At 36.2% G+C, this 16,488-nt stretch overlaps 1 protein-coding gene and 1 pseudogene across 1 annotated transcript; one reads left to right on the forward strand and one right to left on the reverse strand.

Annotated features, from left to right (window-relative positions):
• Window positions 1-353: 353 nt before the first annotated feature.
• On the forward strand, window positions 354-8,182 carry LOC136247340 (calcium and integrin-binding protein 1 pseudogene; annotated as a pseudogene).
• A 3,573-nt stretch (window positions 8,183-11,755) lies between these two features.
• Window positions 11,756-14,782, reverse strand: LOC136248107 (probable outer membrane protein pmp20). The gene has a single exon (XM_066039921.1). It carries the CDS (start codon window positions 14,780-14,782, stop codon window positions 11,756-11,758), a length of 3,027 nt encoding a protein of 1,008 aa, XP_065895993.1.
• Between the last annotated feature and the right edge of the window lie 1,706 nt (window positions 14,783-16,488).

Raw genomic sequence — 16,488 nt, forward strand, 5'->3', positions numbered from 1 at the left:
TATATAGCTACAAGATGTTGTGACTAAAACATGCATTTGTTTAGTACACTTTAAAAAACCCGTTTGACTTCCCTACCAATAAACATTGCAGAGCTAGCTAACGAGAATTGTCCTTCTAGATTTTTCTTTAGTACTACATGCACTGAAGTAGCTAGCCGCTACTCCACAGTCTCCACAGGAGGGCGCGGAAGATCTATGCCAGCAGGACTCACTGATGAATGGCATAACAAAGCGTCATACGTAAATTTACCTTATTAATCCACTACTACTCTGAATATCACATCACAGAATGTCAAACTACGATGATACTCATAGGAAAAACACAGAAATCCCAGACGTAAACAAATAGATCTAGATCTGCCAATTCGATTGTGGTATTTGATTTTTTTTACCTGTACATAGCGGTTGATTCAGTGGTAAGTAACTTTGGTCGATGATTGTTACGACAGTCGAGGTACTTTTTGTGTAATACACAGTATAAGAATATTATTTCATATCCATCACGATTTAAATACGTGCATCAACAATGTATCCTTTGCCACGCCCATATTTATTTAATTTGTCTCAAAAGACAGGGTTGCACCAAAAAGCTTAGCCTATAATATTCGCTACACCGAATCCCGAGCCGAATCCTTCCCCCTGGCTAGATGGTTCTCGCCAATGCCTTCACACAGATGGATTTTGTCCTGTAATTGTGGAAAACAGTACATCAGAAATGTCAATGTAACACCTGTATGATATAGTCTCGCGTGGCCAAACCACTTTTTTTCTCTTTGTCATTGGCTAGGGAGAAAAGAGGGTCTGGTCCAGTTCAAATCCCACATAGTCTCGCGTATCCAGACCCTTGTGTGGGGGCGGGAAAGAAAAGGGTCTGGTGAACATAGTATAGCATCGTCGTTGGGCTATCCCGAGATTGTGGGGATTCTACTGAAAAGCTTCCGGATTGTTAATTGGCACGAGTGACGTGATTTGCTAATATTTGCATCCTGCTACCATAGCTACTACTGAAATATCTATGGTAACAGGACGCAAATGCAGCAGATCACGTCATTTGCACCAAACAACAATCCAAAAGCTGTGCAGTATAATCCACACAATCTCGGGATAGCACAACGACGATGCTATGCTATGTTCACCAGACCCTTTTCTTTTCCCGCCCCCATACAAAAGAAAGAAAAGGGCCTGGCTACACAAGACTAAATCCCACACTCATCTTGACACTACCCAGATAATTGGGTAGTGTTAACCAAAGAAATATGATGCATCTGTAAATAGTAGCCACTTGCTTTCTTTGGTTAACACTATCCAAGTATTTGGGTAGTGTCAAGAAGAGTGTGGAATTCTAACCAGACCAGACTCTTTTTTCTCCCTACCCAATGACAAAGAGAAAAAAGCGGTCTGGCCATGCAAGACTTTGTATGATTATTAATCTTGTGTACCTCACACTTCACTACTGGCTGTCCCTTTTATAACAAGCTGGTTGATGCTGTACTACCGCTGGTACTGTCCTGAGCTAAATAGGGACTTAATCAACCATGTACAAGATAGGCGGAGCCACGGAGGTACCACTGTAAGTGCATGAACTCTAATTTGTTGTAACTTCAACTTGTGGCAGCCAGTGTTTATTATTATCAACTTATTTATTTATAACCAACTTTACCAGTTAGGCACTGCAGGACAAACACAGAATTAAGGCAGAGCCTGTACAGTCAAATAAAGTCATTGCAGAAGATACGCTAGGGTGTTTTAATTTAACTGTAAGGTACTTATTCACATGTGAATCATAGCATTTCAGAGGGACATAAATAGTTCTCCCTACATAACTTCTTTTCTACACAAGAGCTCATATCAGATAATAGATTAGAGAACAGTTAGGATTTGGTAAACTTGGTGGTTGGAGATAGTCCAGTTCTACTAGCAAATTTTTTTCAGGGCAGTCATGGTATAGAACATCCATCTAATTTATTACTTAACTGGTTTCAGTGTATATACATAGTTTTTTAAAATCTTGACGCTCTGATCGGGTCTATACATAATCAATTGGAAGCCTTGTAACATAGTCAACCTGTCTTCATATTTTATTTCCCAAAATTCTCTATTGCATGGTCATGATGAGCTTCTATGCAAACTTTTAGCCTGCCTTGGCAGCTGTCTCATGCTTCTGAGTGTTATCATATTCTTAGTGCTTAAATTGTTGTTTCCCTTTGTGACATGCCCTGTAGTAGAGCACCTTTATTTTGCTCAGCTATCAAAACCTGTGCCATTTTTCATCACGAGATAGTATATGTTTCACACAAATTACCGCCTATCAAACAGGGTCTGAAGACAGTAGCTGCCATCCATAAATTTACGTAGTTTGATGAAATGCATAAAACTGAGGATTGCATTACACAACGTGGTGCATTACTAATGGTCCATTATGTGTAATATACACCAAAATCATACTGAAAATGTGTGTAGACAAATGATTTGCTGACAAGTCATGGCAGTTATTGAATATTAGATTGTGGCCTATAGCAAAAGTGCATAACATTTCAGATGTATATGTTCAGTAGACAAATTATGGACACTTCTTTCAAGACAATAGATTCCTTCACTGATATGGTAAGCGATGTATAAGAATATAAGAATGGTACCTGAAGGTACTAGCTATATAGGTACCTTTGTAAGTTCATGAATTTTATTTGTTGTAACTTAATTCAACTGCCTTTATTTATTATCAACTTGCAGGACGTACACATAAGGCAGAGCCTGTACAGCCAAATAAAGAAGATATGCTAGGGTGTGATTTCTAAGTTAGGTACATTTGAACCATAATAAATTTCAGAGAAGCGCAAATTGTAGCCTACATAATAGTAATTTAGTAACTGGATGGACGTGTGTCGTGGCGATACTACAGGGCCTGAGGATTACTAAATTACTTAGTGGTCTGAAGTAGTAAGTTATTTAGACTCTTTATGTAGTTGTTGTACCTTAACACTGTTGGCAGCTGCTTGTAACAGAGAAATGTAGTGTTCAGTAGTAGAAACAAGCCATTAATTACTCCACCCATTACAGGTTTAAAATTAATTTTCAGGTGGGGATGCATTGCCAGTGCTACCAGTGTTGATGCACATAATAAACATGAAAAGGGTCTAAGTAACTGTTATTGTTTAGCGTGTACAGTAAAGCAGACAGTAGCATGATAGCTCTAGTGCACATATAATTTCCGATCATGAGTTAACACCAGTGATTAGAACAATACACCTGTAACAACTGCATGTGCACATACTGTACATTCCTCTGATGTATGTGATATGTAGGAGATGATAGCTTATATTAGGTTTGCAGTAACTAAATGTGAACTATCACCTCCTACTGATCACATGTAGCCACAGGAATAAACGTTTCCTTAAAGGTTATAGCTATAATATTCCCTTTTCACTACTTAATCAACTTTACAATTTTACTAATTTTCACCTGTGCACATAGTACACATTCCTCTCTGTTCTATGTGATATGTAGGAGATGATAGTTTAGGTTTGCTCCATTGAATAAGTATAATCTCCTACTGATCACTTGCCCCACAGGAATAAACATTACCTTAAAGGTTATACATTACCTTAAAGATTATAACTGTAATATTCCTTGTATGTCTACTTAAAAATTTTACCTAGTTTGAGGTGGTTGCATTAATATTATGTCACAACCCTATGGGGTGATTTGCCAGCAATTATAAAAGATGTAAATGTAAAGCAGAGCTCATTTGTTCCTTCAAGAACTACTCAGTTATCCGAACAGCTTTGCTCTTATAGTTAGCCAAAAGTGTTCAGATAAGTGAAATTGTTCGGATAACTGAAGCCCATTGATTTATTATACAGAGCTTCGTTCAACTACTCTAATAAAACAGTCATTTACTGTAATAGAATGCACACTGATGACAAAATACTCTAATAGAACGGTCACGTTTGGCGTTCGGATAATCGAGATGTTCGGATATCTGAGGTACGTATAAGCAAGGATGCACTGTACTTTGCCTGGTGATAGCTAACACTGCTCATTATCTTTGATAAATTCATCAACGCATACTGTAAGGTGATAGACTGGGAGTAGTATTGGAACCTGATTGGCATGCAATGCAGGGACTTAGTTCATATTGATATATGCAAATAATTTGTTAATAACAAAAGAGTGTTCATGATTAGTATTAGTATCATTTTTAGTAAATATTGCATGTATGAGTTGCTACAAGGCCATGTTATACATAACTATGACATGGCATTTAGTTTCTAGTTACTAATATGCCACATTTTCCATAAATCAGCTCGGGAAACTACACTACTCGTAATATTATAGTTTGCAAGCCATGCAGTGGTTCCGGACACCAAATATTTACAATTCTACCATATACCCAGTGCTGTAGAACAATACTTCACTGCCACATTAGTATACATAGCTAGCTACACATGCTATTGACCATGGAGTCATCTTGTAGAATTCGCGCTTGCCCGAACCACTTTTTGTCAGGCCGGACCAATTTTGGATGCCAAAATGTTACGGTTGGACTAAACTTGATCAACCAAAATCAGTGCGGCCAGACCAGTTTCGGTATCCAAAATCGGTCTGGCCATACCTATTTTACCCGGACCGATTTTTGTGTGGCAGGCCGATAGGAAAAGTGCAAAACATTTCTTATGTATATGTACAGTAAACAAATTATGGACACTTCTTTCAGGACGATAGATTCCTTTATATGGTAAGCAATGTATTAGCTGTTGAGAATTGCTTTGCATGTAATGGTGGTGCCTATTAATAGTCTTGCTCCTTATCTTTCCATGGCATTCATAAGGCACACAATGTTGGGTTATATAATGCGCTACATTTCTTATGCTACTAATAGCAATGCTACTTGTTACTGTAATATTATTACCTAACGAAGCACTAATGCGTTACTCAACTATCATTTTACTGTAATATTATTACCTAATGAAGTACTAACTCGTACTTAACTAGCATGTTACTGTAATATTATTACCTAACTAAGTAGTTATGTGTTACTTAACTAGCACGTTACTGTAATGTTATTACCTAACGAAGTAGTGACGTGTTACTTAACTAGCACGTTACTGTAATATTATTCCTAACGAAATACCTCAAGTAATTTTTAAACTGAAGTAATGTGTTTTATCACAGTGGTAGTAACAAGTAGTAAGTAACATATTACATTTTAAAAGTACCAGCCCAACACTGAAGGTACACAGCCAGACAAGCATGTATTTTTTTTATTTTTCTGGAAAGTTTTTATTTTAGTAAAGTGGTGGTGGTGAAAAAGTATTAAAAGAAAAATGTTAGTGGTAAAATATGTCAGAGCCCTTTTCAATTACATGATTCGTAAGACTATGTGTTTCTATAACTTTCTAATAACTTGTGAAAAGTACATGTTTATACACATATGCACGCTTAACTAATTAACCCATCGACAGCTCATTCAGAATTACACATTGTGCTTCAGCCTGACAGGTGCCTATTGGCATACCACAGTACGTGCAATTTACGTGTCATCGACTCTTTGTCATCCTTTTTTGTACCATTTCTTTTAGCTGACAGCACAATTGAGATGTTGATTTGTAATAGTGTGCATGATGGCCTCCCTACATTTGTATTGGTAATTGTCTGTACATTGATTTCAGAGGCACGTCTCATTCTGTTCTTCATTAATTTTGTTGTGCTGTGTAATGAAGCTGAAAACGAAGTGTATTGGTCGATTCACTTTCAGTAATTGATAGTTGGGGCATGCATTCAAATGAAAACATTAAGTCTGACACTGTTCTTTCTTTTGATGCAGTATGTGCAGATTCAATGGGTAAGTAGAATTCTAAGAGGGTGTGAACAGGAACGACGAATGGAAAATGCCTTATAAAGGTCATCATGCCAACCTAAAGGCTATATTTTACAGTACAATGCTTCTTTGCAGCAGTTTTGGATTCTTCTACTGATACAATTGAAACACTCTAATAGAGCAGTTAATGCAATAAAATACTCTAATAGAGCAGTCAAGAATTGATGTATTGTTACACCAGGGATCTGCATTGAAAGTCTGTGAATTAATGGAGCATAAATTAACTAGCTAAGTTATCAACACTGAAAGTTAGCTACTCCCCTAAAACCATACCCTTTTTGAAAGATTTAACCATTGGACATGAAGAGGTTTACAAGCAGTCTAATAAACTGACAGTACCTGCATATAGAAACAGGAAGTTGTACCTGCAACCTCAGGATAAAAGTCACATCATGGGGGTATGTAACAGCCATATACAGTATGTGTCAAGCTAAGGTGGCTTTAATAACGACACTAATAACATTATAGCTAAATAGCAATGGGAGAAGCCATTTCAGCCTGACTAGCAACTGCTACATATCCCATCATAATACCTCTTATCTGGAAGCAGCAGAAGCAGTTCACAAAGCTTGTAATAGGCACTGTTAGTTAGCAAGAAACTAGAATGCTTTGAAAACCTCTTTGTGTTAAATAGTTGAAGTTTTTAAAGGAGTAGCTATAACTTTCACTGTTGATGAGTTAACTAGTCTATATGTCTAATCTATATGACAGCTATAATCCATCAATTAGCAGGCCTTAAATGCAGGTCCACAGTGTGGTTAACGAACATTGTTGACAGAGTGTTTAATGCAGTTGATTGCTCTATTAGAGTACTTCGCACGTTTTAGTAAAAGATTTAACAATACTAAAAAGAAGCATTGTGCTGCAAAATCCAACCTGTATATTGACATGATGACCTTTATCAGGCATTTTCCAATGGTTGTTCTCTTTCCTGCTTTCTGATCCCATCCCATTCCCATTTTCCTAGAATTCTACTTCCCCAGTTCAACAGTCATAATTACATAAGTAAACAAACAAGTACAAGGATTGGCATAGACTGAAGTAGGGATTGAATATATGTCCACTAGTGTATCTGCGCATGCAACCTTCCTTGTTTCACTCCTTTTTTTAATTTTTATGATTCCTAATTGAACTTAAAATACCTTACTGTACATATTACTTTTGCAGTCTACTGAACCAAGTGTACATATGCTCTGGTGAAGTTTCAGTCTGACATGCCTAGAACTTTTGGAGTTACGGCCCTATGAACTAAAGGTTGATCTGAATACAGCACTGAAGCATATAGAAAACAAACTGTACAGATGCCTTACTAAAGTTGTGTGTAACTTATGAACACAATGATATACTGAGTTGTGACTTACATCATTGTATTCACCAAATCCATTGCTCAGATATCTGCATTATCAAATTCAGAAATATTTGGGAAGGTTTTAAGGCTGGTTTTGTCAGACCAGATCACAATGTCATGTTCACATTTTCTATTGATGTTTAGTGTACTATAGCATTGTCAATGTAAATACATTATTATTTGTTGTATAGGTACAGTAGCACACAATGGGTGGAAGCAGTAGTGTACTGACAGAAGAACAATTGGAAGATTACAAAGAGATGACAACCTTCTCTAGAGGAGAGATCCTACGCTTGTGGGACAAGTTCTACAAGTTGTGTGACACACAGGATAAAATTGAGAAGGGTCAGTCACACAGAGTGAAAGTCAGTTTTGATCAAATTAAAGCAATGCCTGAACTAAAAGAGAATCCTTTTAATCATCGCATATGCCAAGTTTTTGCTGCTAAGACAGTTGATGGTGAAGAAGAAAATGATGTTGAAGTTGACTCTTTATCTTTTGAGGATTTTCTAGACATGGTTTTCATCTTTAGTGAACAGGCATCTCGTGATAAAAAGTTAGAGTATGCCTTTAAGATGTATGATGAAGACAAGGACGGGTTTATCGGTAGAGATGATCTTTACAACATAGTTACATTGATGACTAGTAAATCAAGGGGTCAACCTACTGGTCCTACTGATCAAGGTACAGATAACGATCAACTGACAGAACAAGAGATAAGCATTATAACAGACAGGATCATGGAAGAATCTGATCTTGATCATGATCAACGATTATCTGAAACTGAGTTTGAGAACATTGTCTTGCAAGCCCCACAATTTTTCAATGTATTTCATATTCGCTTTTAGCATTAACTTTTGTTTAATGGTCTTTTCACTATTCTGAAAATATTGTAACTTGAATGATATTTTATATTTTTCTGTAAATGGTACATTCCAAATTATTTGGGCAAGCCTGATCATGAGCAAGCTCCAGTATTGCCAATTGAGCATGGTGCACATGTACAAATACTTTCTGATAAACCCCCATGCTTGGTAGTTGAAATGGTATATATATTGCACACACAAATCGTTTCTGAAGAATGCACGTACTGATAAATGATAGCTAGGCTATTAGTAAGAAGAGCCCAAGAAACAGCTAAATGAGCAATACGAATTGGTTAGGTGCAGAAAATGTTACAGAGTTGGGGAGTAACACCTCAGTCTGTTCTCTAAAGGAATGTTTGTCTATCAACACCAATCAACATTTATCTGTATCAAATGTATGAGACTGGATATTGTGCTTGGTGCCATGTGAACATACAGAAAAGCCCTGAAAATTGTTGTACACAAAAATCAGTCCTCTACTTCTTTCGTATGGATCTCTTGACTATTGATAGGAACCACCAACAGAGGTGGGATTTGCACTAAAAATGGATCTAAAAAGCATGATAGAGATGTTACAATATCAATATGTGACTGGGCCTGCAAAAACAGAGCATGTGGGCACATGATTTTTGCCTACTTTTTCACGTTCCCTTGACTCATAACTTTTTATACCAAAATACTATTGTGGCAATGAAATTTTAACAATCAGTAAGCATTTACTTGGCTTTATGATGCAAGTTACAGAATGCAAATATTCTGTTCCAATACGGAGATATGATCTTTTATGTGACAGGGTGTAGTTTGTACCTGTATGCCCTGTTTTTGCAGGCCCAGTCACATAGACAGTGATACAGGCATTGATACTGTATGATACATCATGAAATGTTATATCAAGTGTATTGACATATATTGTAATTGTATTGCATACATAGCAGTGTTTAGCGTAAAGATTGTTGACAATAATGCAATTTCCAGCTTACAATCAGATTATTGAGTTAGTATTGCCACAAAGTTAAAAAGAATATAATAAGTCTGTCTTTTAAGAAAATCTGATAATATTATTATACACTGCTTTTATTATTTACAATACCGGTTTTCACTGTATCATTTTTTTGAGGGAATGCATTGATACTTTCAAATTCCATCTCTATAGTACAATATTAACTTTTTTGTCATACCACAGAACAAACTATTAATTTTGTTAGAAACCCTTACTGTCACCAGTCCAATGCTGCCAAATTACTGTAACCGATGCTGGTAGCAACAACAGTACTAGTGTTGGATCACCGTAGTGAGACTGGCATGGTGGGCATGACACACTACACTGCGCCCTATGGTATTTTCAGCATGTCCAAAAAATCAATAATATTGTGCTTAACATCATGTGCAAAGCCAATAATACAGTTGTAAAAACAGAACCATAACTATACTTTACAGTGTTTTAAATACATTATTTATTGCAGCATGTAAGGCCACATAAACTTAATTATTAGTTTCTCATCCTCCTGTGTTCAAAATGTCAGTTCGGGAAGGCGGGTTTTATTTTTCACTAACTAAACAGCTGAATTAACTAGCTAAAATGACCCAGAATGCAGTTTTCTTCGACTGCTCTAGCAAGGTACCAACTTTAAGGGTGCTGAATTGCTGCACTCAGCCACTAGTGGTGCCTTAAATCCTTGATGAGGTAGAAAAAATGGCGATGCATGCAGGGATGAGAAACTAATAATTAAATTAATGTGGCCTAACAGACAGCAATTTGTCAGCTTTTAGTACACTCCCTAAAATTTCTATGTTTTCTGCAATCTCAAGTAAACAAATTTCTAAATAATTATATCTTTTGTCACCAATATATAAATTGTGTTTACTACTATTGATGTCCTATAAGTCTTCAATTTCATTCATCGCTTCCATGAATGACTCTCGATAATAAGTAGTATCATCAACAATCTCAGGGTTATGTCTAAATGTAAAAAAATAAAGGCAAAATAAATATGTACCTTTATACAATGTCATGCATGCACTATACATACATACATGCATACATACGTACATACATACATACATACATACATACATACATACATACATACATGCATGCATACATACATACATACATACATACATACATACATACATACATACATACATACATACATACATACATACGTACGTACGTACATACATTCATACTTACAAACATACATACATACATACATACATACATACATACATACATACAGACAGACAGACACAGTGACACACACACACACACACACACACACACACACACACACACACACACACACACACACACACACACACACACACACGCACACACACATTTTATATTATTTTATATGTGATACAGTCTGACAAAACCAGTCTTATATTTTTCCAAATAGTGTACTTCTTAACAAATCATATCTTGTCCTGTGAATAGGGTAGCAGTTGCATATAGCACAATTATTTGTCAAGTTTTAATGAGATTCATTAAAGATATGAGTTAGCAAACTTAATATCAGAAAAGGCTGACTGGTTTTGTTTGTATTTATATAAGAATGAGTTTCAATCTCATTGATGCAGAGAAACTGTTTGAAATAAATTTGTTCACAGATGCAATGAGCCATTTCCACTTCACTAAGGAAAATAAAGAGCATGTCTTTTCCAAGCATTTACACTTGCACAATTAAAGCTTAGTTCAGAAAGAAAAGTAGACTGACCAGCAGTAAAGTTATATGGACAACGTGTTGTAGTTAAATCTTATGTTAAGTAAAACCATGTAAGTATACTGTGTGCATAATTTCCTAGCTAACCACTTTAAATTAGACATTTATAAGTAGCTATATCTGTTACTTACATTACACATACTGTAGCATTTTTTCTCATTTCATCACTGATGGTAATGGTAACATCACTTATTTTTACTTCAGTGTTATTGCCCATATTAACTTGCTGCTTAACTCTTCGACATGCAATAATCTTCTTTATGCTCTCTTTATTCACCACCAGCTGCATTGAAATGAAGGCTATTAATGGTAAAGTTACTAAAATGATAGTAACTACTAACAGCACTCTGGTACCATAACTGCCGAAAATTGACATTGTTGAAGCTAAGATCATTATCTGCAACACTATCCCATCAAAGTTATTAAGAGTTTCACTCTTGTATGGTTTTATGATTAGTTGTATCAATGCTAGCAGTAAACTAGTAATGAGCAGTAAAACCTGTCTAGTATTGTTGTTGGAAGGATAAAGGATGATTATTGAAATTAACACCAGTCGACAAATCATGTAATAAGCAGCAAAGCTCCGATACTTGTCTTTGTAGCATCCTTGAAACTGATCCAGTAATGGCTTCACCCTGGTGAAGTTGATCTTGTGGTTAAGGAATGGTTCAAGTAGGAGCAGAAGTGGTAGACCAATCACAATCATCAGCGTACATAACACTGCTACAATAAAATATGGTAGATGACGACCATGACAGTACTCTATGTCAGGTGACAGGTAAGTGTAAACCTTATCCACATCATGAAATGTTAGTGATCTCAACAGCAGCAATGAAGTTGTGGCTACAGAAGTATATGACAGCAACAAAAGAAAGCATATTACATGGATAATTCCCCTACTTATAAATGCTGAAATCTTGTAAGACATTCTTGCTGATTAGCATATTATTGCCACGAGAATTGTAACAGCTAGCGGGTGCACGTAGTGAATTGACTGTTGATCGATTCCACTCATGTTCTTAACCAAGCAAAGCTGTCCTAGGAACTGTGGAGTAAGTTTAGCAATACTAGATGTTATGCCAATAGTTATAAACAGTCCTTGTGATACATATAGGTTGTGATCTAGAAGAATGTCCAACATACTGTAATAGTAGGTAATAGCATACAAATATCCGATCCCAACTTGATAGTATGTCACAATAAACAATAGTATAACTATGACTATCCAGTATATCATTGATAACATGATTATCAGTACTGTCTGTCCAGTTGTACACTGGTTAATGCTAACACATTTTGCAGAATCAAATGGAAGGGTATAGTATTCCTGACAATTGCCACATGCAACACCAGACCTGTGCATATTACACTGAGTTACTCTATTTGGTGATAGCTGATAAAATCCATTAGCAGTTTCACAACAGGAAAAATTGCAATAGTTGTTGGGACAAACTGTCACTGTTGTTCTATCATTTACTTCACCAAACCAGTAACTCTTTTTGATAGATGATGTACTACCAGAACAAGAGACAGTGTCGCTGTTGTCATAGCATATACACTTTTGAGCAGTGTTATCATAAACAAAGCCATGATGGCATGGAGATAATTCTGTTACCAGTGTGATTGACGCTTCTGATCTACTGTTTGTATATGATGAAATGGTCATTGAAAAATTAGTTTTATTTGAAATCTCTTTGCCTATTACACTAATGCCTTCAAATAGTTTACAAGCTATTGGTAAAAATTGAGTTCCATCAAGATGGTGATTCTGACTTCCACCACTAACTGTGAAGTCTATGTTTCCAGCAGGTTCATCATAAAAGCTTAGTACACAGGCATTGATTTTAATGTTTTGACCAAGCATTATGTTACTGACAAGGTAGGCTTTACAGTCATTCACTACAGTGGTTTTGTTAATGCATGTAGCTGGATTGTACAAAGCTAGATTACGGGGAGGATTATTATGTGTAATGTTTAACCCAACTATGCAGCTATTTAAACAGGTCTCATCACATGATGGTTGTATATTCATGTAAATGTCTTGACCTGTAAATGCAGTATTATTAGCAAAATCAATTGCTGTGATATAAGATAGAATTTTGCTATGGTTATTTAGTTTCAGCTCTCCATAAATTGCTCCACCATGAAGAGTGGCATTATTCTGATAAAATGTGATATTGGATTCATCATCAAATATTATAGTAAAGTTATCACTAAGATATATGGCTCCACCACTCCTACTAGCTGAATTGTAATTGAACTCTACAGATGAATTGAATAAAAATCTCAGGTTAGAGTGTTGTATGTTGATAGCTCCACCGTTCCTGGCTTTATTATTTGAAAAAGTTGTGTTTGCGGTATCTGAAAATAGCATACGTGAATTTATGCTACAAAACATGGCACCTCCTTCTGCTGACTTATTGTCATCATATTTCACCTTCGAATTTTCATAAAATATAATAGAACAGTTGTCCTCACAGTTAACACTTCCACCTTTTTCATGGGCTTTGTTAGTTTTAAATGTCACTTTTGTGTAGCCTTGAAATGATATATTTGAGTAAACAAATAAGAAAATTGCTCCACCAACTGTAGCATTATTCCCATCACATGTCACTTTGGAGTTTCCATCAAATGTGATATTACAATGCTCAATAGCAGTAACAGATCCTCCATTCATACTGGCACTATTAGCTACATATGTCACAGCTGTGCTTCCCTTACATGATATAACAGAATAGCGTTCAGAATAAACTGCTCCTCCTTTTAATGCCCTATTGTCATTAAATGTCACTTTTGACCATTCATCAAATAATAAAGTACAGTTATTTAGCATCATTACAGCTCCTCCATACTTATTGGCAATATTATTGCTATATTTCACTGTTGCATTACTATTACATGATACATTAGAATGGTGTTCAAAGTAAACTGCTCCACCCTTTATGGCCCTATTACCATTAAATGTTACAGCTGAGTTCCAAATGAAAGATATATAACAATATTCTGCAGAAACTATTGCTCCTCCAATTTTAGCTTTGTTATGATCAAAAGTCACCGTTGAGTTTCTATCAAATATAGCATAAGATTTATCATAAAAACCAGCAGCTCCACCACTACTTCGGCCATTGTTACCCTCGAACGTCACTATTGAGCTTCCATTAAACAAAACATAACAATTTCTTGCTGAGTGCACAGCCCCACCATGTGTTGCACTGTTATCATTAAATGTTACATTTGAGTAGCCATCAAATGTGGAATGTGACTTTTCATGCAATGCAATTGATCCACCATTTTCCCAAGCATCATTGTCTTCAAATATAACTGCTGTGTTGTCAACAAAAGACAGGTTAGTATAGTGATTAGAACAGACAGCTCCACCATGTGTTGCGGCACTATTGTTAATAAATGTCACCTTTGAGTTACTTGCAAATGTAATGCTACTCATGTCATAGGAAGAAACAGCTCCTCCACATTTGCTAGCAACATTGCCTTTAAATGCCACTTGAGAAGTCCCATTAAACAATAAATTAGATAAATAACCAGACCAAATTGCGCCACCAAAGGTAGCCCTATTTTTAATAAATTTCACTGTTGATTTTCCATCAATTATGATGCTACAGTTTTCAAGAACAGTAATAGCTCCCCAAACTTCACTGGCATAATTATTTTCATGAGTCACTGTGGTGCTTCCATCAGATGATATGTTAGAGTAATGCTCAGTGTACACAGCTGCTCCATATTTAGCTCTGTTCTTGTTGAACATCACATCAGAACTTCCAACAAATGACATAGCAGAAAAGTTGTAGCAACACACGGCTCCTCCATATGTGGCTCTATTGTCACTAAATCTCAATGTTGAATTATCATCAACTTTAATGTTACAGTTTTTGCAATATATTGCTCCTCCACGTGAACTTGCCTTGTTACCCTGAAATATTACTACTGAGTTGCTATCAAGTAGCATAATTGATTTGTTTATGGAGCACAACGCTCCACCATATAAATTTGCTGTATTGATGTAAAAATTTATTACAGAGTTTTCTTCAAAATACACCTTTGAATCATTAAGAAAGATTGCACCACCTCTATCTGCTGAATTATTGTTAAAGGTGACATTGGAATTGTAATCAAAAGTCATAGTCGAGCCTCTGCTAAAGATCCCTCCACCATTGGCCTGTCCAGCCACTGCTTTGTTATGTTCAAATAATACGTTGCCTTTAAGATGTAGATTGTGGTGCAATATATGCATAGGCACTGCTTGGTTGTGACTAAACACAGAATTTTGTATACTTAAATAGCCATGTGATTTGTTCATTGAACTATTAATATACACTATACTTTGGGCATCTCCGTTGTAAGAGAAATTGCAGTTGCTAATTGTTAACAGTAACTGAAATTGTTTTGTACTTCTAATTGAGAAATATATTGCATTACCATGACCTCCATATTCGCTGTTATGGGAAAACTGACAATTACTAATGTAAATAGTTTCTGAAACTTCTGAAAGCACAAGAGCTTGCCCTGTTGAGTGAAAAAAGCTAACTTTTTGAACCACAATATTAAACGAATCACAAAGCACAGAACTAGAGAAAATTGCTGTATTTATAGTCTCAGAAGCTACACGGGATCGAAGCAACACAATTACATGCTTGTTGTCATACATCATTCCTCCACCAAGCCTTATGGTGTAGGAACATACATAATATGCAGTATCTAAACTCGTGATCTGTTTTAAGTGCTATGCTTTCACAATTACAATAAAACATATACTGTATAGGTATTCAAACACATATCTAATTCCTGTTTACCATGCTAGGTAACTCAAAGGTTGCAGCACAAACAAGTTGCTGTCATGCCTTCAGTGCTAGTATAAATATATATATATATCATACAGTACGATGGTACTGTATAGTAGGGACCACAGAGGAGTAGGTGTGGCCCATGAAATAACATCACCCAAAAACCAGCCTCAATTTTCCCTGATAACGATGAGGCAGTATTGGTTAGGTAAAACTAAACCCAAATAAGCTTTCAGATTGACCCGAAACATTTTCAACAAGTTGCTACGAAATATTTATTTAACGGAATTTCCTACTGACTGACTGCCTGACTGCATGCCTTCAGACAAGCATAACTCGATAACAGCTAAGACTGTGGCTTGATTTTTCCACTGTTCAATGTCGCTTCGGCCTGAGAGGTGCCTTTTGGCATACTGGAGTGTGTACAATGCATTCTTCATTGACTTACCAGTGTCCTCCTTTGTGTCCCATTCATCTTTGTTGACAGTGAAAAGTGTCGATTTGTAATGGTAATTGTCCATATTTTTCATAGTGGCTGTTTGATTGCAGAGGTACATTTCGAACAGTTCTCAATTCGTACTGTTATGTAACAGGTTGAACATAGCCGACAACAAAGCGTAATGGATACTTTACTTTTCAGACGATGATGGGACGCACGGCACCATTTCTTTTGGTATGCATGGATTGCAGAGGTGCTTTTTGAACAGTTCTAGATCCAAAATGCTGTGTAACAGGTTGAACCATAGCTGACAACAAGGCGTAATGGATGCTTCACTTTTCAGATGATAATTGATATAGCTGGAGCACGTGACGCCATTTCAGATGCGGTATGCATGGGTTCACCATATATTTCCAAAAAAAAAGTTAACAA

Source organism: Dysidea avara, chromosome 2 (genome assembly GCF_963678975.1).
Source record: "Dysidea avara chromosome 2, odDysAvar1.4, whole genome shotgun sequence".
Classification (NCBI taxonomy): domain Eukaryota; kingdom Metazoa; phylum Porifera; class Demospongiae; order Dictyoceratida; family Dysideidae; genus Dysidea; species Dysidea avara.